The sequence below is a fragment of the Coregonus lavaretus genome, assembly GCF_964263955.1.
Source record: "Coregonus lavaretus genome assembly, contig: HAP1_SCAFFOLD_5339, whole genome shotgun sequence".
Lineage (NCBI taxonomy): Eukaryota > Metazoa > Chordata > Actinopteri > Salmoniformes > Salmonidae > Coregonus > Coregonus lavaretus.
The window spans coordinates 13,310-41,131 of record NW_028164282.1 but is presented as its reverse complement, the minus strand read 5'-3'; the positions used below and the strand labels follow the sequence as shown (position 1 = coordinate 41,131).

Sequence of the window (27,822 nt, the reverse complement as noted above, 5' to 3'; positions counted from 1 at the left end):
CCAGGGCCTCAGTCTCTGACAGTCTGCAGCTATAAGAGGTGAGTCACTGTCAGCCTTTAGGAAACTAACACAGACCTATTCTCTTTCTCCCCTACTCTCTCTTTTTTCTGTCTCTCTCCATCTCTCTCTCTCCTCTACGGGCTCCTGTCCTGTGTGAACAGTGAGTTGAACCATTACTAATCTTGTCTTTGTGCCAGACTGGCTTCAAATGCCTTCGGTTGAATTTATCTGGATTTATGCATATACAAAACCAGTCAAAAGTTTGGACACACCTACTCATTCAAGGGTTTTTCTTCATTTTTACTTCCAGGTGACTACCTCATGAAGCTGGTTGAGAGAATGCCAAGAGTGTGTAAAGCTGTCGTCAAGGCAAAGGATGGCTACTTTGAAGAATCTCAAATATATTTTGATTTGTTGGTTACTACATGATTCCATATCTGATATTTCATAGTTTTGATGATGTCTTCACTATTATTCTACAATGTAGAAAATAGTAAAAATAAAGAAAAACCCTTGAAATGAGTAGGTGTGTCCAAACTTTTGACTGGTACTGTATATTTTTTAACTGTTCTTGGGATATAATTATTGTTTGGATAACCTTATTTATTATGTATTGCTTTTTATTTTATTTGTAAATTATTTTAGTCACTCTTTATGCGATGCACACTGCAGAGAACACCGGAAGAAGAATTCACAGAATTATCACAGTGAATTGTTGTAATGTCTGTTTATGTGTCATATTTGACACAAAAATAAAATGTAATTCATTCACTCACTCATTAGACCTAGCAGAAAGTCATCATCAGGAGACATGGTTGAGTTTAGGTCAAATATAGATTTAGTCTAATTTAGATTAGATTATTAATTATCTGGATTCTAGGGATCAGTAAGCCAGGCAGATACAGGAAGCTAACAGGCCTGGGGGAGTGAGTGTGTGCGCACGTGTGTGTGTTAAAAAAAAACAACGTTTTATTTAACCTTTATTTAACTAGGCAAGTCTGTTAAGAACAAATTCTTATTTACAATGACGGCCTACACCGGCCAAACCCGGACGACTCTGGGCCAATTGTGCGCCGCCCTATGCGACTTCCAATCACGGGCGGATTGTGATACAGCCTGGAATCGAACCAGGGGGTCTGTAGAGACGACCTCTAGCACTGAGACGCAGTGCCTTAGACCGCTGCGCCACTCGGGAGCCCTGTGTGTGTTGGAGTTGAAGACGAGCCACAGCTGAGTTTGGCTGGGCAGGAATGTGAAGGTTGGGGGGGGGGGGGGGGGGGACGACTAGATGAGGACATCTAAACTGGGTTACAGTCAGGATGCATCCCAAATGGCACCCTATTCCCTATATAGTGCACTCCTTTAAACAAGGGCCCATGCGGCAATTTGGGACACAGCCTCAGTCATCCACCTAACCCAACCTAACACCATTAACAGTTGCTACTGTACTGCTAGGCATTTTCACTTCCAGGCTATTTTTAGCCAATCACAATGTTGCTGGGCGTGGACTAGAGCCAGGCTATGTAAGGAAGGCAGACATTCCATCTCAAGAGGCCATGATAATGAAATCACATGAAACCTCTAATGGCTATAATATTAGATGTATGTTAATCAAGAGCCGTACCCATTCATACACGTACATAAATGACTGTGTTAATCAGCACTTCATTGTGTTAAGGCTGTATTGTTAGTTCTATAGTAATAGAGATGGTCAGGCAACATAGTGAGTGTATTTCCAACCTCAAATCCTTAGTTCCTATACCATGAGTGGTTTAGATTCATAGGTAGGCTATACTGAAAATGACCAGAATTAAGTTGTTAATAACAGGAGGTACCAATCAGTCCAACGCAGGAAGTGCCATGTTCCAACTCCTAACAATGCTTAGAATGCATTTCATAGAGCAAACTGTACTTTCACATACTTCCTGTGTGACCCTGTTACCCAATCAAGGAGGAAGTTGCTCTTGACCACTGGAGGTGTGGGTGGCTGTGGGTTTGGGTCCTGTTGTTGAGCCTATTGCTTTGAGCACGGAGGCGTTGACTGGTGGGAGTGCAGGGCCTGATCTCTGGGCTGTGGATCAGAGAGATACCGTACACCGGAAGGACAGGGAGGGGACCCAGCCGGGACACGGAGACAGGGTCCACAGCCCCTCTCTGATTAGAGCCTGGGGGCTGAGGAGGAGGAGAGGCCACACATTGTGGCTTTGGAGCTTAAAGGGTCACTATTAAATCAAAACATGCTACCGGCTTTCCAGGTTATGAGGGGTACGGCCTACCTCATAACCTGTGTCCCAAACGGCACCCTATTCCCTACATAGAGCCCTGGTCAAAAGTAGTGCACTATAAAGGGAATAGGGCACCATTTGGGACACAGCCCTAGTCTGGTGCCACATTCTAGATGATGATGAATAGGCCCTATACAGACTGAATGCCACCCATGCCTTTCTACCACTCCATGGCAGTGAGCTAAGCTTGTAGCGCCATTCATATGCCTCCTCCTCCTCTACTGTGAGAAGGCCATGGAGGTGGAATTTAGTCCAATTTCACTTAGCTACAAACACACACAGGAGGTATGTAGGCTATATGGGACTACAGGTGGTATGTAGGCTATATGGGACTACAGGAGGTATGTAGGCTATATGGGACTACAGGTGGTATGTAGGCTATATGGGACTACAGGTGGTATGTAGGCTATATGGGACTACAGGAGGTATGTAGGCTATATGGGACTACAGGTGGTATGTAGGCTATATGGGACTACAGGAGGTATGTAGGCTATATGGGACTACAGGTGGTATGTAGGCTATATGGGACTACAGGTGGTATGTAGGCTATATGGGACTACAGATGGTATGTAGGCTATATGGGACTACAGGAGGTATGTAGGCTATATGGGACTACAGGAGGTATGTAGGCTATATGGGACTACAGGTGGTATGTAGGCTATATGGGACTACAGGAGGTATGTAGGCTATATGGGACTACAGGAGGTATGTAGGCTATATGGGACTACAGGTGGTATGTAGGCTATATGGGACTACAGGTGGTATGTAGGCTATATGGGACTACAGGTGGTATGTAGGCTATATGGGACTACAGGAGGTATGTAGGCTATATGGGACTACAGGTGGTATGTAGGCTATATGGGACTACAGGAGGTATGTAGGCTATATGGGACTACAGGTGGTATGTAGGCTATATGGGACTACAGGAGGTATGTAGGCTATATGGGACTACAGGAGGTATGTAGGCTATATGGGACTACAGGAGGTATGTAGGCTATATGGGACTACAGGAGGTATGTAGGCTATATGGGACTACAGGAGGTATGTAGGCTATATGGGACTACAGGAGGTATGTAGGCTATATGGGACTACAGGAGGTATGTAGGCTATATGGGACTACAGGAGGTATGTAGGCTATATGGGACTACAGGAGGTATGTAGGCTATATGGGACTACAGGAGGTATGTAGGCTATATGGGACTACAGGTGGTATGTAGGCTATATGGGACTACAGGAGGTATGTAGGCTATATGGGACTACAGGAGGTATGTAGGCTATATGGGACTACAGGTGGTATGTAGGCTATATGGGACTACAGGAGGTATGTAGGCTATATGGGACTACAGGTGGTATGTAGGCTATATGGGACTACAGGTGGTATGTAGGCTATATGGGACTACAGGAGGTATGTAGGCTATATGGGACTACAGGAGGTATGTAGGCTATATGGGACTACAGGAGGTATGTAGGCTATATGGGACTACAGGTGGTATGTAGGCTATATGGGACTACAGGAGGTATGTAGGCTATATGGGACTACAGGTGGTATGTAGGCTATATGGGACTACAGGAGGTATGTAGGCTATATGGGACTACAGGTGGTATGTAGGCTATATGGGACTACAGGAGGTATGTAGGCTATATGGGACTACAGGAGGTATGTAGGCTATATGGGACTACAGGTGGTATGTAGGCTATATGGGACTACAGGTGGTATGTAGGCTATATGGGACTACAGGAGGTATGTGGAAACCGTAGAGGGTTGAGGCTGCCAGTATAGGCTAAGCGTACAGTGGAGGAGATGGCTAGACCAGATTGTGGAGGGAAAATAAACATATCTTTGTGTGTGTGTGTGTGTGTGTGTGTGTGCGGTTGACATCTGGTTGACACTTGTTGAGCGGTTAACCATTACTGCAGAGGAGAGCCTCATTTCACTTCACAGACCTTTCTAATGTGAAATAAGGGGGGTTGTTTCTTGAAAGGATTCCATGCCGTGTCGCGTAACTATGCATGATCTGAGGACATAAACAAACACTTCAATCACTTGGTTTGGAAAAGAGCAGCAAAGTGAAACCTCAGAGGATAAAAACAGATGCTGTTGAGGAGAGGCCCAGTGCTCTCAGGAATAGTTTCTCTAAAGCAATGCTTCTTTATTCAGATAGAAAGAGGACTGAACAATAGGTTTTGAAGTACTGGTTTGGGACATCTCTTTTGCGTTCTCTGACAGCACATCACGTCAAATACAAGCCTACGCTTCAACCACACAAAAAGGAGCTTTCTATTGAAATATTACCGTCCATCTATCTCACTGTCAGTTTGCAGTGAGATCAAGACAAACTTCAATGTGACACATAAAGGTATTGCTTTCAACATAAACATTACATCTTATTATGAATTTAATGCTAGATGTGTTCTCTGACTAGACCTAGAGCTGACCAGATGTGTTCTCTGACTAGACCTAGAGGAGAGCTGACCAGATGTGTTCTCTGACCAGACCTAGAGGAGAGCTGACCAGATGTGTTCTCTGACTAGACCTGGAGGAGAGCTGACCAGATGTGTTCTCTGACTAGACCTAGAGGAAAGCTGACCAGATGTGTTCTCTGGCCAGACCTAGAGGAGAGCTGACCAGATGTGTTCTCTGACCAGACCTAGAGGAGAGCTATGTTTAACAACACGATCCTTACTATGGCCCCCTCAAACCTTTTTCTCTGAGGGAAGAGGGCATAAAGCGTTTAGGAAGCTGCCGTGTCAGCACTGTTGTAACGGCCATGTTCTGAGGTGCAGCTCCACAGAAGGGCTCTGTGTGTGTTAGTGTCCTCCTGGGGTAGAGAGCTATCTCAGGTTTAATGAGCTCAGTAAAACAGCAGAGATGGCCTTCATTAGCTCACTGGGCGCATTGGATAACAAACACACACACACACACACACACACAAACACACACGCCTCGGGTGCTTTCTATCTCACCCCTTGCCTGCATTTTCATTCTCAAATTGAAAAGTCATTTTCCTGGGTCGTACATGTCTGCTGTGCAGGGATAGAACGAGTAAGGAACAGTTAAGACCTAAGGGAAAACCATGGGTGAGCTGGGTGGTGGGAGGCTGGGTGGTGTTATATAAACCTGGGCTGAACTAGGCTGGTGGTAGTGGTGGTATATAAACCTGGGCTGAGCTAGGCTGGTGGTGGTATATAAACCTGGGCTGAGCTAGGCTGGTGGTGGTATATAAACCTGGGCTGAGCTAGGCTGGTGGTGGTGGTGGTATATAAACCTGGGCTGAGCTAGGCTGGTGGTGGTATATAAACCTGGGCTGAGCTAGGCTGGTGGTGGTGGTGGTATATAAACCTGGGCTGAGCTAGGCTGGTGGTGGTGGTGGTATATAAACCTGGGCTGAGCTAGGCTGGTGGTGGTGGTGGTATATAAACCTAGGCTGAAGGTGGTGGTGGTATATAAACCTAGGCTGAACTAGGCTGGTTGTGGTGGTGGTATATAAACCTGGGCTGAACTAGGCTGCTGGTGGTGGTATATAAACCTAGGCTGAACTAGGCTGCTGGTGGTGGTATATAAACCTGGGCTGAACTAGGCTGCTGGTGGTGGTGGTATATAAACCTGGGCTGAACTAGGCTGCTGGTGGTGGTGGTGGTATATAAACCTGGGCTGAACTAGGCTGCTGGTGGTGGTGGTATATAAACCTGGGCTGAACTAGGCTGCTGGTGGTGGTGGTACATAAACCTGGGCTGAACTAGGCTGCTGGTGGTGGTGGTATATAAACCTGGGCTGAACTAGGCTGCTGGTGGTGGTGGTATATAAACATGGGCTGAACTAGGCTGGTGGTGGTATATAAACCTGGGCTGAACTAGGCTGGTGGTGGTGGCATATAAACCTGGGCTGAACTAGGCTGCTGGTGGTGGTGGTATATAAACCTAGGATGAACTAGGCTGGTGGTGGTGGTATATAAACCTGGGCTGAACTAGGCTGGTGGTGGTGGTGGTATATAAACCTGGGCTGAACTAGGCTAGTGGTGGTGGTATATAAACCTGGGCTGAACTAGGCTGCTGGTGGTATATAAACCTGGGCTGAACTAGGCTGGTGGTGGTGGTATATAAACCTGGGCTGAACTAGGCTGCTGGTGGTGGTGGTATATAAACCTGGGCTGAACTAGGCTGCTGGTGGTGGTGGTATATAAACCTGGGCTGAACTAGGCTAGTGGTGGTGGTATATAAACCTGGGCTGAACTAGGCTGCTGGTGGTATATAAACCTAGGCTGAACTAGGCTGCTGGTGGTGGTGGTATATAAACCTTGGCTGAACTAGGCTGCTGGTGGTGGTGGTATATAAACCTGGGCTGAACTAGGCTGCTGGTGGTGGTGGTATATAAACCTGGGCTGAACTAGGCTAGTGGTGGTGGTATATAAACCTGGGCTGAACTAGGCTGCTGGTGGTATATAAACCTGGGCTGAACTAGGCTGGTGGTGGTGGTATATAAACCTGGGCTGAACTAGGCTGGTGGTGGTGGTGGTATATAAACCTGGGCTGAACTAGGCTGCTGGTGGTGGTGGTGGTATATAAACCTGGGCTGAACTAGGCTGCTGGTGGTGGTGGTATATAAACCTGGGCTGAACTAGGCTGCTGGTGGTGGTGGTATATAAACCTGGGCTGAACTAGGCTGCTGGTGGTGGTGGTATATAAACCTGGGCTGAACTAGGCTGGTGGTGGTATATAAACCTGGGCTGAACTAGGCTGCTGGTGGTGGTGGTATATAAACCTGGGCTGAACTAGGCTGCTGGTGGTGGTGGTATATAAACCTGGGCTGAACTAGGCTAGTGGTGGTGGTATATAAACCTGGGCTGAACTAGGCTGCTGGTGGTATATAAACCTAGGCTGAACTAGGCTGCTGGTGGTGGTGGTATATAAACCTGGGCTGAACTAGGCTGCTGGTGGTGGTGGTATATAAACCTGGGCTGAACTAGGCTGGTGGTGGTGGTATATAAACCTGGGCTGAGCTAGGCTGGTGGTATATAAACCTGGTATGTATGTATGGGTGTCTGGCTATTTGCAGTAATGCAGGAGGGAGCCAGGGTACTAGCTACAGAAACACACTGATATGAAACCATGACTCGGCCCAGGAATTTTTAGCTGACAGCTAACAGGATAAGGAAAAACTCCAGGCCCTAATTACACTAATGTTTTTCAAGCTTTTCCTAACCACATGACCTGATTGATTATGGCAAAGTCTCTTTTGAGAAAGCATTTCACTGTATTATTATACATATGACAAATACACTGAAGCATGAATGTGGCCTAACCACGCCTGAGACATGGCTGTGTTAGGTACCTTCTCTATTTCCCGGGCCTTGGCTGCGATGGCCAGCGCTCGGCGCTCCTGGAAGTCATCCAGGGTCTTGGGGGTCTCATCGATGGAGGGCAGGCCCTCCTCGCGGTCCCCCTCCAGGATATGAGCCACCTCCTGGGGAGAAAGAGAGAGATGGTTGCCTGGTTACTCTACTGTCTGAAGAAAGGATTTCTGAATACTGAACATAAGCTTAGTTTATTTCATATTAATTTAAGTCTATTTTAAGTTCAATTTAAAACAAAAAACCTAACTTTTTAAAAGCATAAAGTACTTCTGCATTGTCCCCTCTGCTATCATTGCCAGTGATTCGATATGAGTGTTCCCCTCAAACAGTGTGGTCATACCCAGAGAGTCCAAAACACACACAGTGCTCTGGTCAGTATCTAAGTGGAGCTTTCCCTCCTTTTAGGTTTCAGCTGTGCATCATGGAAAAGTTTAAATAAGCCCACAGAGAAATAGCCAAAACAAAATGAGACGTTTGCATTGCATAAAGTACTGTGATCAAATCACATAGCAGAGCTCCAACTAACCATCTATAGTAGAGAGAGAGATCAGCCAGCCAAGCAATATTATCCCTCCCTCCCCACTGGGTATAATAGACTGACCCCACAGCGATGGCAGCAGCCGCATGTCAGAGACTAAGACAGGGAGAAACGAGGCCAACTTCGATCATTGCTTCTATACTGCTGGATCTCGCCGTCTCTCTCTCTTTCAACCTCTCCCCCTCTGCATCGCTCAATCCTCATTTCCTATTGTACATTAAGGGGCTAGCTAGAGGACTGGGGAAGCGGAGAGCTGGCTACGCTTGATTAAATACGCTCATTCTGGAGAGAGGAAGCAAGTGAAGTCGCATTAGTGACCCTCCATCCTCCAAGAAGAAGAAAATAGAAAAATATATGAAAATGGGGGATCACAAAGCCAAGCATGGAGGGCAACCAGGAAGAGAGTGAGTGGGGCTCTAAAAAATATATGATGTGAAAAGATCTGATGTGATTGGCCAAAATATCAATTAGTGGAAAGAAATCAGAATGGGGTTGCCTGTGTAAACGCAGCCAGGCTCTCTCTCTCCCAGTCCCACTTCAATGTCCAGCCTTTACGAACACATCATAAAGAAACCCTAAGCATCCCAGATACACTACCAGTAAAAAAAAGTTTGGACACACCTACTCATTCAAGGGTTTTCCTTTATTTTTACTATTTTTTACATTGTAGAATAATAGTGAAGACATCAAAACTATGAAATAACACATATGGAATCATGTAGTAACCCAAAAAGTGTTAAACAAATCAAAATATATTTGAGATTTGAGATTCTTCAAAGTAGCCACCCTTTGCATTGATGACAGCTTTGCACACTCTTGGCATTCTCTCAACCAGCTTCATGAGGTAGTCACCTGGAATTCATTTCTTAAAAATGTGGAATTTCTTTCCTTCTTAATGCATTTGAGCCAATCAGTTGTGTTGTGACAAGGTAGGGGGGGTATACAGAAGACAGCCCTATTTGGTAAAAGACCAAGTCCATATTATGGCAGCTCAAATAAGCAAAGAGAAACATCAGTCCATCATTACTTTAAGACATGAAGGTCAGTCATTACGGAACATTTGAAGAACTTTGAAAGTTTCTTCAAGTGCAGTCGCAAAAACCATCAAGCGCTATGATGAAACTGGCTCTCATGAGGACCGCCACAGGAATGGAAGACCCAGAGTTACCTCTGCTGCAGAGGATAAGTTCATTAGAGTTACCAGCCTCAGAAATTGCAGCCCAAATAAATGCTTCACAGTTCAAGTCACAGACACATCTCAACATCAATTGTTCAGAGGGGACTGTGTGAATCAGGCCTTGTGATGATCTCCGCATGTGTAGTTCCCACTGTAAAGCATGGAGGAGGTGGTGTTATGGTGTGGGGGTGCTTTGCTGGTGACACTGTCAGTGATTTATTTAGAATTCAAGGCACACTTAACCAGCATGGCTACCACAGCATTCTGCAGCAATATGCCATCACATCTGGTTTGGGCTTAGTGGGACTATTATTTATTTTTCAACAGGACAATGACACAACACACCTGGGCTATTTTACCAAGAAGGATAGTGATGGAGTGCTGCATCAGATGACCTGGCCTCCACAATCCCCCAACCTCAACCAAATTGAGATGGTTTGGGATGAGTTGGACTGTAGAGTGAAGGAAAAGCAGCCAACAAGTGCTCAGCATGTGGGAACTCCTTCAAGACTGTTGGAAAAGCATTCCAGGTGAAGCTGGTTGAGAGAATGCCAAGAGTGTGCAAAGCTGTCATCAAGGCAAAGGGTGGCTATTTGATGAATCTCAAATATAAAATATATTTTGATTTGTTTAACACTTTTTTTGGTTACTACATGATTCCATATGTGTTATTTCATAGTTTTGATGTCTTCACTATTATTCTACAATGTAGAAAATAGTAAAAATAAAGAAACACTCTTGAATGAGTAGGTGTGTCCAAACCTTTGACTGGTAGAGTATGTATAAGCCTGAGCAGTTACCCTGTGAGACCTGGTGCCTGTGTGTGTCTGTGTTCTCCTAAGGATAACTCCCAAAAGCAAGAGTGTTTATTGAACCTACACGGTCTCCCATTAAAATGAGTTTACTAACGGCAGAGCTCTTTGATCTTGTCTAAGGTTATGGGTTCTAAAACAGGGAGAGGGGTGGAGAACACACCGCCTGAATGCCTGTCGTGACCAGATCAAACAGAGGGATGGAGGGGGTCGCAGGACTCTCACCAAAAAAAAAATCTACTTTCATCACAGAGGGTTTATTGGTGTGTACACGCACGCACACACACGATCTCCAAGGGAGGTACCGTGCAGTGTGGGCCTTCAGATCTCTGGGAGGATAAAGCTTCAGAAAGTGTCTGGCTAGTTTCAAACAGTTGTCTAAATGTCAATCCGATCAAAAGAATGATCATACCCAGAGTATACAGCAAATATTTACTAACACAACTGGCATCAGATGCTTGACAGCGTTTGAACAGTTCTAAGATGTTCCGGAATAGTTTAAGAGGTTTGTTTGTTAGAGATGATATGATGAAACAGAGACCATAGTTAATGTAGCGTCACTAGCGTAACAGGCAGCTCTATGTATTCAGTATGGTGGAGCATCAGGCAGCTCTATGTATTCAGTATGGTGGAGCATCAGGCAGCTCTATGTATTCAGTATGGTGGAGCATCAGGCAGCTCTATGTATTCAGTATGGTGGAGCATCAGGTAGCTCTATGTATTCAGTATGGTGGAGCATCAGGCAGCTCTATGTATTCAGTATGGTGGGCCATCAGGCAGCTCTATGTATTCAGTATGGTGGAGCATCAGGTAGCTCTATGTATTTAGTATGGTGGAGCATCAGGCAGCTCTATGTATTCAGTATGGTGGAGCATCAGGCAGCTCTATGTATTCAGTATGGTGGAGCATCAGGCAGCTCTATGTATTCAGTATGGTGGAGCATCAGGCAGCTCTATGTATTCAGTATGGTGGAGCATCAGGCAGCTCTATGTATTCAGTATGGTGGGCCATCAGGCAGCTCTATGTATTCAGTATGGTGGAGCATCAGGCAGCTCTATGTATTCAGTATGGTGGAGCATCAGGCAGCTCTATGTATTCAGTATGGTGGAGCATCAGGCAGCTCTATGTATTCAGTATGGTGGAGCATCAGGTAGCTCTATGTATTCAGTATGGTGGAGCATCAGGCAGCTCTATGTATTCAGTATGGTGGGCCATCAGGCAGCTCTATGTATTCAGTATGGTGGAGCATCAGGCAGCTCTATGTATTCAGTATGGTGGAGCATCAGGCAGCTCTATGTATTCTGTATGGTGGGCCGTCAGAGATACATGGCGTGTGGTAATAGAGACAGTGGTGAACATGGCGTGGTCAATGGTGCTGATGACACTCATACACTCACACCCTTTCAGGCATGGCACTGGTCTGGGATGACTCTACCCGCTGGCCTGCTGCTAGTCTCTAGGTTTATCTGGCCCAGTGGGCCTGCTGCTAGTCTCTAGGTTTATCTGGCCCAGTGGGCCTGCTGCTAGTCTCTAGGTTTATCTGGCCCAGTGGGCCTGCTGCTAGTCTCTAGGTTTATCTGGCCCAGTGGGCCTGCTGCTAGTCTCTAGGTTTATCTGGCCCAGTGGGCCTGCTGCTAGACTCTAGGTTTATCTGGCCCAGTGGGCCTGCTGCTAGTCTCTAGGTTTATCTGGCCCAGTGGGCCTGCTGCTAGACTCTAGGTTTATCTGGCCCAGTGGGCCTGCTGCTAGTCTCTAGGTTTATCTGGCCCAGTGGGCCTGCTGCTAGTCTCTAGGTTTATCTGGCCCAGTGGGCCTGCTGCTAGTCTCTAGGTTTATCTGGCCCAGTGGGCCTGCTGCTAGTCTCTAGGTTTATCTGGCCCAGTGGGCCTGCTGCTAGTCTCTAGGTTTATCTGGCCCAGTGGGCCTGCTGCTAGTCTCTAGGTTTATCTGGCCCAGTGGGCCTGCTGCTAGTCTCTAGGTTTATCTGGCCCAGTGGGCCTGCTGCTAGTCTCTAGGTTTATCTGGCCCAGTGGGCCTGCTGCTAGACTCTAGGTTTATCTGGCCCAGTGGGCCTGCTGCTAGTCTCTAGGTTTATCTGGCCCAGTGGGCCTGCTGCTAGACTCTAGGTTTATCTGGCCCAGTGGGCCTGCTGCTAGTCTCTAGGTTTATCTGGCCCAGTGGGCCTGCTGCTAGTCTCTAGGTTTATCTGGCCCAGTGGGCCTGCTGCTAGTCTCTAGGTTTATCTGGCCCAGTGGGCCTGCTGCTAGTCTCTAGGTTTATCTGGCCCAGTGGGCCTGCTGCTAGTCTCTAGGTTTATCTGGCCCAGTGGGCCTGCTGCTAGTCTCTAGGTTTATCTGGCCCAGTGGGCCTGCTGCTAGTCTCTAGGTTTATCTGGCCCAGTGGGCCTGCTGCTAGTCTCTAGGTTTATCTGGCCCAGTGGGCCTGCTGCTAGGCTCTAGGTGTATCTGGCCCAGTGGGCTTGCTGCTAGACCCACTGACACAGACCCACACAGACCCACATAAAGACAGACACAGTGGGGTGGGAGGAGCATGTTAAACAACTATCACGAGAATTTTGTCATCTCAATGGTTGAAGTCAACTACTTCTCAAATCTTTGAATAATTCCCAGAGGTTGTAAATCTCTAATTAAATAATGAATTAAACAAAGCCCCCTTTCTGCAATGATCAGTATTTATTCAGAGAGCGCTCTGTCCCAAAATGGGCACACAATATTTGTATACACATACGTCAGAGGAAAAATCCCACTCCGCTTTAGGCGGCTGTATTTTCCACTGTACACATCTTGTAAGCTCACACCTGGGTTTAGCTTACATTTACATTTTACATTTTAGTCATTTAGCAGACGCTCTTATCCAGAGCGACTTACAGTTAGTGAATAAATATTTTTTTTATACTGGCCCCCCGTGGGAATCAAACCCACAACCCTGGCGTTACAAACGCCATGCTCTATCAACTGAGCTACATCCCTGCCGGCCATTCCCTCCCCTACCCTGGACGACGCTGGGCCAATTGTGCGCCGCCCATGGGTCTCCCGGTCACGGCCGGCTGCGACAGAGCCTGGATTCGAACCAGGATCTCTAGTGGCACAGTTAGCACTGCGATGCAGTGCCTTAGACCACTGCGCCACTCGGGTAGCTCATGTGGTTATCCTCTGCTGTCCTGACCATCAGGTCACACACACACACACACACACACACATTCTTATCATAGTCTACTACTTGCTCGGGCAGGCTGCAGTTTTTCTCTATTCCCATACATAGTTATCGCTGTTCTCACAATATTCTGCAAGCCTTTCACTCCCTTTCCCTGTGTGGGGACATCTGTTTTTGAAACTGGTCTCCTGTTATTGGTTTCAATCGTTTTGCCCTTCTGCATGCCTAACTACAAAAATAAGACAACTGTCTCATTGTACTTCTAACTAAGCTACACACATTATCAGATTATAGTCTTATGATTCTAACCCATTTCACACAGTTCTGGGGTGTAATAACTAGTCATTACCAAATTATTCTATCAACAACTCCATCAGGCTGTCAGCAGAAGAGTGTTGTGACAGTTATTTTTAAGTGACTACACTTGCACTCAAGTCAGTACTGCTTTAGTCTTCAAGAGAAAGGCAGAGGGAAAAACTAATTAACATTGAATATCCCATATCCCCATGGGGAGACTAGCTCCACTCAGCCAGTCTACCTAGCATATCCCCATGGGGAGACTAGCTCCACTCAGCCAGTCTACCTAGCATATCCCCATGGGGAGACTAGCTCCACTCAGCCAGGGAAAACCAAGGGCTGGGAAGGAACATCAGTGAATTGGATCTAAAGTTCCAGACATCCATCTCTCTACTTGGAGATGCTAAGGCGAATATTATAAACTGGGTGGTTCGAGTCCTGAATGCCGTGGTATATGAGACCGTATACCACGGGTATGACAAAACATTTATTTTTACTGCTCTAATTACGTTGGTACCCATCTTATAATAGCAATAAAGCACCTCAGGGGGTTGTGGTATATGGTCAATATACCACGGCTAAGGGTATATGCCTAAGAACAGCCCTTAGCCGTGGTATATTGGCCATTTACCACACCCCCTCGGGCATTATTCCTTAAATATACCACACACTGACATGACTTGAAGCATGAACCGCTAACTATAGTGGTGACTCTTCCTTTTTGCCCCTGTGTGTGTTTTAAATGTGTAAAACACTTCAACAGCAGGACTCACCTTAGTGGACGCTGTGCTCTGAGGTGACCCGTCCTGAGAATGACCAGGGAGCCTGTCTTTGTCTGGAGAGAGAAAGAGAGGAACACAACAGAGTAAGAGTCTGAGGGAGTGGGTTGAGGAGGGATTCATTCAGAAAACCAGACCTGGAGCCAGTACAATGAAAAAGCCCACTAAGCATATAGTGTGAGCTTATTGGGGGGTAATAAAGGCGTTTTGACATGTTCTGACACAGCCAGGTAGGTTCCTGTGGGAGGGGCCAGGGGTATACAGCTCACCTAGTCTACACAACCAGATGGTCCCCTCTGCTCTCCATCCACCATTGCATTGGATCTTTCCTTTGTCCAGATCCTGTTATTATTTTGGATGTAAACCCTCTATTTTTACTCCTCTCATCCGGGCTTATCCCCTCCTATCCCCTCTGCACTGATCATATCCTGTGGATGGTTGCATAATAAGCCTAGGGGGAACTGCACTAGGAGACACCCTGCAGGCTAGTCAGACTTGGGGCTGAATTGAACCTCGACGCTACATGACCTCATTCGTCCATTGACACTCTCCTCTTTCCGTCTCTCGCTCTCTCACTCATTCTCTCTGACCTCAGTGTTGCCAGAGGCTTGATGCCCAAGCAGCACTCGATGCCCAGTGGGCACCACCCCAGGCGCCATGGCCAATTACCCAATAGGCCCATGTCTGTGTCACTTCAAAGACCATACTCAGACACTCAGAGTGGAAATTCAAATGACCTGATGGTTCCATATTTTATTAAGAGGATCTCTTCATCATTTACCGTTACATTATTCAGATAAATTGCTAAACGAAATTCTGATTGTGGATATGTTTTCAATTACATTATTTCTAGTGGAGGGATGTGTGTGACTGTGTCAAATCCTTTTGGCCGACTTTGTGGGTTGAACAGAATTCATTTCCATGTTATCAAAAACACTCCATAACTGAATGTGAAAGTGGGATTGAGACCGAGAAAGACAAGAGAGAGAGAGAACCTGTGGGTGGAGGATATTAGTTTTTGTCTTTGGATTGAATACTTGAATAGTGACTGGGGTTTGACAGAGCCAACATGGTGGCCAGTAACATCCCTCTCCCACACTAACATGTCTACCCACACAGCAGTTATATCCATTAGAGTAGACACCCTACTCCTTCCTCTACACACACGACCCGCCAGCGTTTTTATGATCCATAACAAAGTGGCAGAGAGCGTGAAGTGGGCAGGCCAGCCGACCAATTAGCAACGCTCTCTCTCAGGTTACCTCAGCTGAAACACACCCAGCAGGACAAAGCCCTTCACAGAAAACTTCAAACCTAGATCTCCTTTATTATGGGCTGAGCTAGCCATTGGGTGGGAACATTGGTTCACGGTTAAACCTTATTTTATATCTCAATTAAACTTAGTGGTTAAACCTTGCGGGACTTGGTGTTAGATCAAGGAGTTAAATAGCCATTTCTCCATAATAGGTCCTTGGTTAGATCGATTGCATGTCATTAAAGACACAGGATAGAATTCTTATGATCAACTAACAGTAATCCAGCATTTATTCTGCAGACCCATTACAGTTCATGATTTAGCTACAGTTAATGTGTTTATTCTCTAGACTAACACACTATAGTCTCCAGAACTCATCTACGGTTCCTCTCTTCCCTGTACTTACCAGAGATCCTGCTCTGACAATACTCTTCACACCCTGAGAGACCATGGAGAAGAGAACATGGCAGTCACTGAGACTAGCTGGGAACGGCTCCTGTTAACTAATGACCTACTATAGATGATGAATATGGCTGTTTTGTATACATCTGGCCCTTCATTGGACACTGTGTTAACAAACCTCCAAACGAGCTTCAATGCCATACAACACTCCTTCCGTGGCCTCCAACTGCTCTTAAACGCTAGTAAAACTAAATGCATGCTCTTCAATCGAACGCTGCTGGCACCCGCCCGCCCGACTAGAATCACTACACTTGGCGGGTCTGACTTAGAATATGTGGACAACTACAAATACCTAGGTGTCTGGTTAGACTGTAAACTCTCCTTCCAGACTCACATTAAGCATCTCCAATCCAAAGTTAAATCTAGAATCGGCTTCCTATTTCGCAACAAAGCCTCCTTCACTCATGCTGCTAAACATGCCCTCGTAAAACTGACTATCCTACCGATCCTTGAATTAACAAAATAGCCTCCAACACTCAACTCGGCAAATTGGATGTAGTCTATCACAGTGCCATCCGTTTTGTCACCAAAGCCCCATATGCTACCCACCATTGTGACCTGTACACGCTCGTTGGTTGGCCCTCACTACATATTTGTCGCCAAACCCACTGGCTCCAGGTCATCTATAAATCACTTCTAGGCAAATCCCCGCCTTATCTTAGATCATTGGTCACCATAGCAACACCCACCCGTAGTATGCGTTCCAGTAGGTATATCTCACTGGTCATCCCCAAAGCCAACACCTCCTTTGGCCGCCATTCCTTCCAGTTCTCTGCTGCAAATGACTGGAACGAACTGCAAAAATCTCTGAAGCTGGAGACACTTATCTCCCTCACTAACTTTAAGCATCAGTTGTCAGAGCAGCTTACCGATCACTGCACATGTACACAGCCCATCTGTAATTAGCCCACCCAACGACCTCATCCCCATATTGTTATTTATTTTGCTAATTTGCACCCCAGTCTCTCTATTTGCACATCATCTTCTGCACATCTAGCATTCCAGTGTTAATACTAAATTGTAATTATTTTGCACTATGGCCTATTTATTGCCTTACCTCCATAACTTACTACATTTGCACACACTGTATATAGATTTTCTATTGTGTTATTGACTGTACGTTTTGTTTTTGTTTACCCCATATGTAACTCTGTGTTGTTGTTGTTTTTATCGCACTGCTTTGCTTTATCTTGGGCAGGTCGCAGTTGTAAATGAGAACTTGTTCACAACTGGCTTACCTGGTTAAATAAAGGTGAAAATAAAAATAAAAAATTACTAATAGAATTGTGATGCTCAGCCCTTCAAAGGAAGCTTTCTTTCAGCGGAAGAGACAATCACAACTATGGCTGATTCACACTATAGGGTGGCCCAAACTGGACGCTGCTGGCTCCAGATGGCCCTTTCCAGCACGGTTCCGGTGACTAAGGTGGATGTGAAACCAAGCCGGCCCGGTTGGACCCTATATTGTGAATCAGGTAGGACCGTATGAAGCGTAAAGAGAGTTAGTAGTACATGCTACACGCTGCATGCTACTATGGAGTAGTGGACTTCTAAAGCTAGGGCTCTAACACAGCACAGCGCACCACTGACCCATGGGTACTTGTCCAGGGGCCTGTTTGGGGAAGATCCACCCACCACAGGGCTGCTCCCCCACAGCCACAGGGGCACCAGAGAGCGCTTCAGGATAGTCCACACCTAAAAGCGCGCCATGACATCATCAGACGGGGACGACAAGATTCAACTACAGAGGCCGAGGATGGGGAGGATTTTCCCCCCTGGTTCCAATAATGCAGTGGGTCAAAATGTCCATTCACAGGGCTATCGTCTGTCTATTGGACAAGTTCAGGTGGAATCCCAGCTCTTCATAAGCTGCTGAACTGAATGCAACCCAAAAGGAACATTACTGGTGGGGTAGGTACTTACTCTTCTGCTGGGCGGGGTGGAGGAGACCCTTGCCTCTATCTGGAGAGTAGCTCCTGCTGCTCACGGTGGAGCCGGACCGGCTGTGGGGGGAGGGGGGGACATCTGTTCTCAGGGGAGGCAAGGGACCTTTCCTTCTGTAGGTGTGAGAGGGAAGGGGGATTTCAGTCACTTAGAGTGACTTATAATCAGTACATTCAACTAAAGATGGTAAAGGGTAAAATTACAGAAGACAAGATAGAGGACACAGAGAGAGTGATCAGCTTCTTTACATAGGTAGAGTCTGACCACCACAGCTCAGCGTTCAACACCATTGTCCCCTCCATGTTCGTCACCAAGCTAAGGACCCTGGGACTGAACACTTCCCTCTGCAACTGGATCCTGGACTTCCTGACGGGCCACTGTCCAGTTAGTAATGGATAGTACCACCACCAGATAGATACGTACCCTCTGTCCAGTTAGTAATGGATAGTACCACCACCAGATAGATACGTACCCTCTGTCCAGTTAGTAATGGATAGTACCACCACCAGATAGATACGTACCCTCTGTCCAGTTAGTAATGGACAGTACCACCAGACAGATACATACCCTCTGTCCAGTTAATAATGGACAGTACCACCACCAGATAGATACATACCCTCTGTCCAGTTAGTAATGGACAGTACCACCAGACAGATACATACCCTCTGTCCAGTTAGTAATGGACAGTACCACCACCAGATAGATACGTACCCTCTGTCCAGGTTGAGGATGGCCTGCATCAGGGTATCATCCCCCCCCTCTGGGACCACCGCAGACAGGGAGCGGGGTGCAGGGTACATCCCCTGAGCCCTGACACTGGGGGGTGGGGGCGCTGCACGGCCACTGCTTCTGGGTGGAAAGACAATCACACATCAAGGACCACATCTCAACAGCAGACTGTACAAATCAGGTTTAATACTGGAGGTACTTGGCAATTTAAAAGGACTATGGTAAACTAAGAGGTTTAAAACAGTACATTAGTGGAAGCAGTAGACTATTTCTTAACCAAAGGTCACAACCACTTTGCAATCCTGGTATATAAAAAGGTAGGAGGGGAATGTCTTGGGAGTCTTGGCCACTAGCCTACATCTGCTGTTCATCAAAGCTTTCCATCTGCACTGTGTCAGAGCGAGCAGACGTGATTTTAGAGGGACTGCTCAACAAGACGGCTTCAACTGTCATTTGACCGCAGGCACTGAGCACTAGTCAGTATCCAGTAGCACCACTCCACTCAGAGCAACCATGAACCTTCTCTGTTGGTCCACTGCTGATCTCCACCTTCTGCTACATCTGGGTTAAGAAGGGGCCGTCACAGGGCACTAGACACTCCTGTCAAGATGTTTAAGGGTTTATTTAGATAAGTCTTCCCCTGGCCACGGTGGATCAGCACTGGAGCCTGTAGTGCTGACAGGACAGACACGGACAGAGGGGTGGAGAGAGGGGGGACCCCGGGGTCGTAGGGGTGAAGGTTTTAGACCAGTGAGACGGACTCCTAGACAGGGGAGCACCGGGCCAAGGTAGATGGCATTAAGATGAGGTACCGTAGAGACGAAATACCACATCAACAGAACACCACCCTGGTCGCAATCTGAGCCCAAAACCTGAAGAATTTGTATATCTCCTTTCAGGTCTGGAATTGTAAAATGAGGAAAAGTGCTGCTACATATTAGGACTGAAAATGCACAAGAAAATCCCATTATGAATCAATGCTTCTTCCAAAATATATTGGGACAGAAACCTAACCAACTACATATTTATCTAAATATCTTCAGGCTAAATGGTATTTTCAACTGGTTTTAATTGCTCTGTTAAAACTCTACCATTGCTCTCTGTGCGAAGGCTAAGCCCTAGTAGTTTCATCTTCCTAAACACACATCTGTGTTAGCAGCAGTAAAACCATTAACATTAGTTTACCCTCCAGCCCTCTCTCTCCTCTCCTGTTGTGAATGTTGATCCCCTCTGGTTTGGTGCTCGCTGATTATGTGCCTCTTATACGGCAGGCTGTAGACCGACCCAGCCAGGCAGGCAGGCCCAGGGGCAGGAGGGGCAGGCGAGGGTATAAACTAATTAAAGGCACCTGGTCTTAGCAACCCCAGCCTGAACCCTGGTCCTCTTCCCCCCCCCGTCCTCCAACCAACCAGCAGCTTGGAGTGACCGACCTCACAAAACTTTAATGACCCTGGGGATGCGTCCCAAATGGCACCCTATTCCCTACATAGTGCACTGTGGGCTCTGGTCAAAAGTAGTGCACTATAAAGGGGAACGGGTACCATTTGGGACGCACACAGGGTGTTGTTTGAAGGGTACATGACCTCGTCTGACCCTATCCGTACACAAAGCAAATTACCACATGTCAGTCTTTACTGCCGATGTTACCCCTAAATATTAGCCTGCTACTTTAACCTCCCACTTCTGAACTGTAACAATGGCCCCTGGCTGTTTAACAGTGGGCTCTAACTGACTAAACTGACCAACGGTGTGAAATGAATAGTCTAGGTCTTGAATTAGAGACAGTTGTTAAAGTAGAACATATTTCCTTAAATTTCTGCTGTGTTGATTAAGTAAGGTGGTTGCTCTCCTTCTTAAACCTGGGGTTAGTGTATTCTACACATAGCGGTCTTCAAATCCTGTAGAATGCCTGAACATACTTCAAAATCACTACCTGAATGTACTTTATCAGTGATCATTAAAAGGAGGACTCAATCTAATGAGTTCATTCCTGTTGATTGTAGTTCAGGTCAAGAGTGCAATTGTATGATAAATACAGTTTGAACATCAATCAACTTCAGGTTGCATCAGACTAAGCAATCTCTCAGTCCCTTTATGTGTGCGTCCTAAACTTTACACTGTCGCTACAGGTAAATACGCCAAGACAAATAACAACATACAGCCAGACCTGACCTAACTAACCGGATTGCAGTGGGCCTCGGGGCGTGTGACTATCATAACCTCTCAACACTGACTTGATTTATCACAGTAATTACTCTCTCTATTACTTCACCTGAGGAACTGAAGAACGTAGGAGAATAAAAACCTACAGCCTTGAACACCTGGCCCTTAAAATAAACAGGTGAGTGCTGCTGCTGCACGCATGTACCTCTCCTGGCCCCGGGACAGTCACAGAACCCTGCTCAGCCACACTCTGGCCAATGTTGTAGTGTAGTGACTGCCTTATACAGTTGTGACCAGACCCATGTCCTGTTTCATAGTGTTGGTGCTGTCCGGAGGGTGACTCAGTAGACACCATCGTTATCCCTGTACCTTCCTTCACCTCCATCATGTCAGGTTATACCAGATGCAGAGTGACACTGATAGGTAGGGTTTTAAAGACCAGTAGGCGACCCCGGGCTGCCACAAGAAATGGTACGCTCATTGTGGTGCAGACCTGGGTTCAACTACCATTTGAAATCTTTTCAGTGTTTGCTCTAGTCTGCATGGATTGCCAGATGGGCGGGGTTTGCTGTTTTGGGACTATTTTATGCAGTCATTAAGCCAGGCAAGGCTCAATCAAGCCCAGATAATATATTTGAAATGATTTCAAATACCATTTGAACCCAGGTGTGGCGTGGTGTGAAAGCAGAGCGGCAGCAGTCGACCCTGAGGTGTTTCTGTGTTTCTCTCCCAGTCCCAGGAGAGAGCTATATGAGCAGAGAGGTGGACGGTGGCCGATGTGGGCCAGACCTGGGTTCAAATCAGTACAGACACGACATGGGCTTCAGTCTACAGGGCTGATTGGGAAGGCTATGTCAAAAAGACTGGTTGTCATGGTAAACAAGTGGAGCAACAATGCCATCCTCTGGTCACTTAGATAATGACAGAGCATACATTGGGGGGGTCAGGAGAGCTACTTGTAGTGAAACAGAACAGTGGTTATACAAGGTCAGACTACTTGAAGATGAAGCTCCAATTCTCCTGATGAAAGTTTCAAAACAAATATCCAGGTGTGTGTGAGACAGTTGTGCCTACCTGAACTCCATCTGCCGTCCTGAGTGGGGGTCCTCTCTAGGGGGCGCTCTACCGGGGTAGGGGTATGGCTCCTCCGGCTAGAAGACAGACGCAGGGAATTTATTTTATTGTTTGAAATGAACCTGCTACTACATGGGGGGCTGGCAGTACTGAACAACATATCTATAGGTGTCCCATCTTGAAAAACAAACTGTTGTTTATTAGACAGTATTTTCTAAAATATTATTTTCCAATCCTCTGTGTGCACCAATGAAAGTGATTGACAGAGCATCTTCTATTCAACTGTAAATGTTTTCAACATGTAATTCTTTATCTGAACACCAAGTGTCGTTAGAGGTTGAAATAAACTCATTCTCATACAGTTTGCGGTGAATAGAATGGATTTCTAGCTGTACTATAATCATATACCCTATAACTTTAGCATTGACTGTACTCTGATCTAAATTCAGTACTTCAATCAAATGTATTTATAAAGCCTTTTTTACATCAGCAGATGTCACAAAGTGCTTATACAGAAACCCAGCCTAAAACCCCAAAGAGCAAGCAATGAAGATGTAGAAGCACTTCCATTGTGGTGTACACATTCTACTGTAAGATAAATATTTCTTGCAGCTTCTCAAATCATACTAATGCAACCGATATGGGGCACATTCTTTTGTGCTTGTAAAACCAGCATGTACAGTACATTGATGTGCAGATATTACGGGGGGCCAGTATAAAAAAAATAATGTATGCACTAACTGTAAGTCGCTCTGGATAAGAGTGTCTGCTAAATGACTAAATGGAAATGGAATATTATGTTTCCTTGGCATAAGGCTTAATTGTGTGTGTACAGTAAGGGTTTATTCATTGTATGACAACAAGCCACTTACTCTCCGGGAAGGTGGAACACCTCTGCGCTCGTTAGGGAAATGAATGCTGTCGCCACGGTAGCCTCCTTGATCCTCGCCATGGTAACCTCGAGGGCCTCCATTTGGATAAAAGCGAGGCCCGTCGTACTCAAACCCTCGATTGTACTCCTCGTCTGGCCTTCCAAAACCAGCCGGCCTCCTCTCTACAGGCCCTGCTCCAGCTGATCTGGGATATGGGGCCTACAATGATTTACAAGAAGATAAAGAGAAACAAGATTAGGTTTATGTCCTCTAGAAAGCTATTTACTATTATTATTTAAGAAAAATCATGTAAATAAATGTTCAGTCAATCATAGAACTCATGTAATTTTCAGGATGGAAACAAAACACAGTTCTGTGGAGCTCAGGAACGCTCAACTCTTTTCTCTTATATCAAGGCGGAGTTGAGTATTGATAACTAGTCGCGCGATTTGCTAGCAACGACATTGAGGCACCATCAGTCGATACTTGCACAAATGTACATTCTGAAAACGCTTACCTGTACAACTGCAGGTGCGGAAGTTCATACTTTTAATCAAAACTTTTATTGAATACAACCATATACTTTTTCCTCATTTGTGTTGCTCAACTTTTGTGCCAGTTGAATCTCAGCTGACGTAGTACTTCAAGGCCACCAGAACCCAAATTAGGAAAAAGTAAATGGTTGTATTCGATAAAAGTTTTTATTAAAATTATGAATTTCAGCAGTGACCAGTTAACAATACTCAACTCCACCTCGATATAAGAGAACGGAGTTGAGCATTCCTCAGCTAGGTTCTGTTAAGTATTATAATGGAAAGTAAATGAGTACAATTATAAATATATAAACCGAACAACATTGTCCACCGAAAAAAACACTCACCGCTCTGTCTGGTAGGAAGCGTTCCTCATAGACATCCCTTATGTTTCTGTCTCTCCTGTAAGCCACTGCAAAGAAGACAGCAGGGGAAGTTTACACAGTTAATGACAATCAAAGCTGTGGTAGGTGTTCATGAACATGCCTACATGTGGGAAGACCTGGTGGAAATGTTGCTTATGCATAACTGGATACATTTTTTTTGGGAAAGCAAAATATTTCCACTTACTTGTTTAGTCTGGTCAAGTCTATGTAGTAGTATTGGGAGTGGGTAATGCCAACAGGGACAGTCAATACTAACTGGCGAAAGAAGAAGATGTGACATATTAGTTTGACAATAATGCATAGTGTGCACATTAGCTATTAACATTCAGGTTAGGAAATACCAAGCATAGGGCTATGTCAATACAGTATTTGTGATAGTATGGAAGCTACAGTAGCTAGCAGCTAGCTCAGATCCAGGAGTCCTGGCAGGACGTTAACGCGCGTTCCTCAGGAGGCTCAACCATAATCTTTGGTTTAGCGTTAGCAAGCCGCACTAACGCCCTAGCTAGTAGCTAACTACTACTACTCTTCTTTCAAACAAACCTCCAACCATTGAGATTGGTGATATGAAAACACCTCTTTCTAATGGCTCGCTAATTAGTTACCGTATTTAGTACATAACGTTGTTCTAATATATATGTCGCAGGTTGTGTAGATTTGACTGCTAGCTAGGTATGCTTACGTTAGCTACATGCTGAAGCTAGTCCACAATCCATGCTGAGTTAATTTGCTCAAACCGAAAACAGTATTTAGAACAAATACATATTTACGAACACAAACATGTAAACACGTCATAAACGATGCGCACGTTGGAGAAAATAAAGTCGTCTTCACAAAAGATATGGGGGAAAAAAAGCTCACCCTTGCCTACTTTTCACCTTCTTCCGGTTTGCGCATGTACACACTGAATTTTGATTGGATTGACAAAAGGTCAGTCACGTGAAACGTCATATTCCTGTGACGACGAACAGTTCTCGTTTGTTTTTGGCAGCTAGCTAGTAAACACATATTACTGAGATTGAAAAACTAATAAAAAGCAACATATTTACCTTCTTTTTTGTTGCCCACTCAATAACTATACATCACCAATGTTGTCTGTCTAGGTAAGTGATTTATTCGATTCCTTGAATGTGTATTTCCAGGTAATACACATCTGATTTGAGCTAGCATCATAGCTAACTTGCATATCGCGGAATGAAATAGATAACTAGCTAGCTAGTTTAAATCTGATTATTCATCACCATGAATCTGTTTTCAGTGTCTGTCTCACGCTGATGGTGAAGTCAAGATGAGTGGCGGTTTGGCTCCCAGTAGAAGCACAGTCTATGTGTCCAACCTGCCCTTCTCTCTAACCAACAGTGATCTACACAAGGTATTCTGCATCTGTACAGGAATGTCATATAACTACTATACCCCTCCCTATCACTAACTCCCAAGTTCATGATCCTTCTGTTTTATGCCATTTGGAAAACTTACCTCAAATAATGTCTTGGATCTTTTCATTTCAGCTTTTCACCAAATATGGAAAAGTTGTGAAGTAAGTTACCGGTATCAAAATAATGAACTAAACTAAGCTCAAATACAAACCAAAAAATGGTCACATGCTTCGTAAACTAACGGTGAAATTCCTAGTTACTGGTCCGTTTCCAACAATGCAGAGTTAAAGATAAAAAAAAATTATTTTATTTTATGAAACATTGACAGTGAATAACAAAAAATCTAAAGCAATATGTTGTTGTTGTGATTATCAGAGAAGATAATGATTGTCTCATGCTTTCAGGGTGACAATAGTCAAAGATAAAGAAACACGCAAAAGTAAAGGTGTGGCTTTTGTGCTCTTCCTGGACAAAGAGTCTGCACAGAGCTGCTTTAGATCGCTCAACAACAAACAGGTGGGCATTTCTCGTCCCCCTGTTTTCATAACAAGTCACATATCTGATGTGTTGTTTTTGCGTCAAAGTCCCCCTCTTTTTCGCCCGTAGTTGTTTGGCAGAACAGTGAAAGCGAGCATTGCTATCGACAACGGGCGAGCGACTGAATTTATCAGGAGGCGAAACTACACAGACAAGTCCAAATGTTATGAATGTGGGGTAAGTTGATACTGTCTGCCTAGATAAGCCATCTCCGTTTCCCTCTTCATCCATCCGGAATGTGTAGCCAGATCTTAGTGCTATTTATACAGTATTTCTGTCGTTTCCACTTCATAGGATACAGGGCATTTAAGCTATGCATGCCCCAAAAACTTGCTTGGTGAAAGAGAACCCCCGAAGAAGAAAGAAAAGAAGAAGAAAAAAAAGGTTGAAGAGCCTGATGAAGTGTAAGTATCTTATCAAGACATTGCCACTCTCGTGTTCGCAAACGGCTATGATCGTGGTCAACGGCAGCATGTCCTTGATATTAACAGTAACTGTTCTATTTCAGTTGGGCTTTAGTTCAGAGAATATTTATTTGATTGTGATGTCATATTTCTCATTGTTTGTATTTCCTCTGTGTGTGTTTGTTTCTATGATGTTTCTGATTTGTTTCTCTGTCGTTTCCAGAGAAGAGGAGGAAAGTGAGGAAGAGGGAGAGGACCCAGCTCTTGACAGCTTAAGTCAAGCCATAGCTTTCCAGGTAAGTGCACAAATGTACTTTAAGTTGGGGGAAGTTAGTAGGCTATTGTATTACTTGAAACCCTCAATTTACTATTACAATCATGCAAAATGTGTCCTTATCCGAGCCCTCTTCTAAAATCACACATGGGATCATGTGTTCCACAGCAAGCACGACTTGAGGAGGAGCAGCATAGGAGACAGCAGACTGCATTCGTGGCTGAGGAGGCCGGTCAGGCTTCCACATTAGATGACTCCAAGAAACCCAGGATCAAAAAGAGTGCCTACTTCAGTGATGAGGAAGAACTGAGCGACTGAGGGGATTTCACAGATATAATTCAGACTCTCGAGTAGCAAATATTAGAAAATGAACGGGGACGTTCTGTTTGTCAAGATCTGCAAGGGCATCATCAACCTGAACAAAGATGAAACGTGTTTGATGAAAAGGGTTACAGTGTACCATTTTAGTTGAAGTCCTTAACTGTTTCTGTAACAGTATTTGATTTTTTTTGTACTTTGATCCTTAGTCCTTATTATGAGGTTCTTCTGAGGCATTGGAACAATGTGAATGAAGATGAACTGACCGGCCTTTTGTGTGTTTCTGCTGTTTTATTTTGAACAGCTTTGTAAATATACCATAGTTGTTTTAGTCTTTTTTTCACCCTTCCTATGTATGTCAATATTAGGGAAATACAACTATTTTATTTTTAAAAAGCCTACCACATCCCAATCTTTAGGTGAATGCACAATTTATTTGAAAACAGTATTGAAACATCAGTGAAAGAGTAGAACACCACAGGTAGCATGTGGTTTTTCACTATAATGAACCACACTTTTGCTGATAAATAGGAATAAAGAACATTCAAGTCATGAACATTCCTTCCTGTATGTCAATATCAATCACAACTCCCCATCCCCCAGCTGCTAACCAGAGACACAGTACAGTAAGGTGTGTGTGCTGTAGTGTTGTCCTAATGGGCGCACCAGGCTTCTCACCATATTCCATGTTCTCTAGCAAGGCAACATTCCTTTCTGTATTTCAATATTAATCTTCCTTTCTGGGGGCTAGTCTTCCCCTCCAACAGCTGTTGACAGTACAGTAAGATGGATGTCCTGATTACGCAGTGTGCTCTTCACCATATTCCATGTTCTCTAGCAAGGCAACGTTCCTTCCTGTATTTCAATATTAATATTCTATTGTGGGGGGCTACTGTTGATAAAACAAGTTTACTGGAGAACTGAGACCAAGTAGAGACTTTGGACAGGGTGGATATGGTATAATAAAGGCAGTTTATTCAGAGGTAAAGATATCTGGAATCGCGTGCACGGACCCGTTCGTCAATCTCGTAGGGAGATATCTGAGAGAGCCCCGAAACATTGTGTGCAGACATTTTATACAG

General features: G+C 45.1%; 2 protein-coding genes across 2 annotated transcripts; one reads left to right on the top strand and one right to left on the bottom strand.

Annotated features, from left to right (window-relative positions):
* Positions 1–4,933: 4,933 nt before the first annotated feature.
* On the bottom strand, positions 4,934–24,725 carry LOC311117247 (uncharacterized protein; the record flags this gene model as incomplete). The annotated part of the gene is made up of 10 exons (XM_084192219.1): positions 24,693–24,725; positions 24,016–24,086; positions 23,793–23,857; positions 22,913–23,131; positions 22,041–22,117; positions 18,786–18,923; positions 18,054–18,187; positions 14,408–14,469; positions 7,615–7,746; positions 4,934–4,993 (listed from the first exon to the last, which is right to left on the bottom strand). Coding segments are annotated over exons 2-10 (888 nt in total). The 5' UTR covers positions 24,017–24,086; positions 24,693–24,725.
* A 55-nt stretch (positions 24,726–24,780) lies between these two features.
* LOC311117246 (zinc finger CCHC-type and RNA-binding motif-containing protein 1-like) lies at positions 24,781–27,296 on the top strand. Its single transcript, XM_084192218.1, has 8 exons — positions 24,781–24,934; positions 25,090–25,203; positions 25,340–25,368; positions 25,612–25,723; positions 25,814–25,921; positions 26,039–26,148; positions 26,372–26,444; positions 26,591–27,296. Exons 2-8 carry the CDS (start codon positions 25,120–25,122, stop codon positions 26,738–26,740), a joined length of 666 nt encoding a protein of 221 aa, XP_084048344.1. The 5' UTR covers positions 24,781–24,934; positions 25,090–25,119; the 3' UTR covers positions 26,741–27,296.
* Positions 27,297–27,822: the final 526 nt, after the last annotated feature.

Coding starts and splice junctions, on each gene's coding strand:
- LOC311117246 (XM_084192218.1), top strand. CDS start 25,120: ATGAGTGGCGGTTTGGCTCCCAGTAGAAGCACAGTCTATGTGTCCAAC. Junction 25,369..25,611: donor AAATATGGAAAAGTTGTGAA/GTAAGTTACCGG, acceptor TCATGCTTTCAG/GGTGACAATAGTCAAAGATA. Junction 26,149..26,371: donor GTTGAAGAGCCTGATGAAGT/GTAAGTATCTTA, acceptor TGTCGTTTCCAG/AGAAGAGGAGGAAAGTGAGG.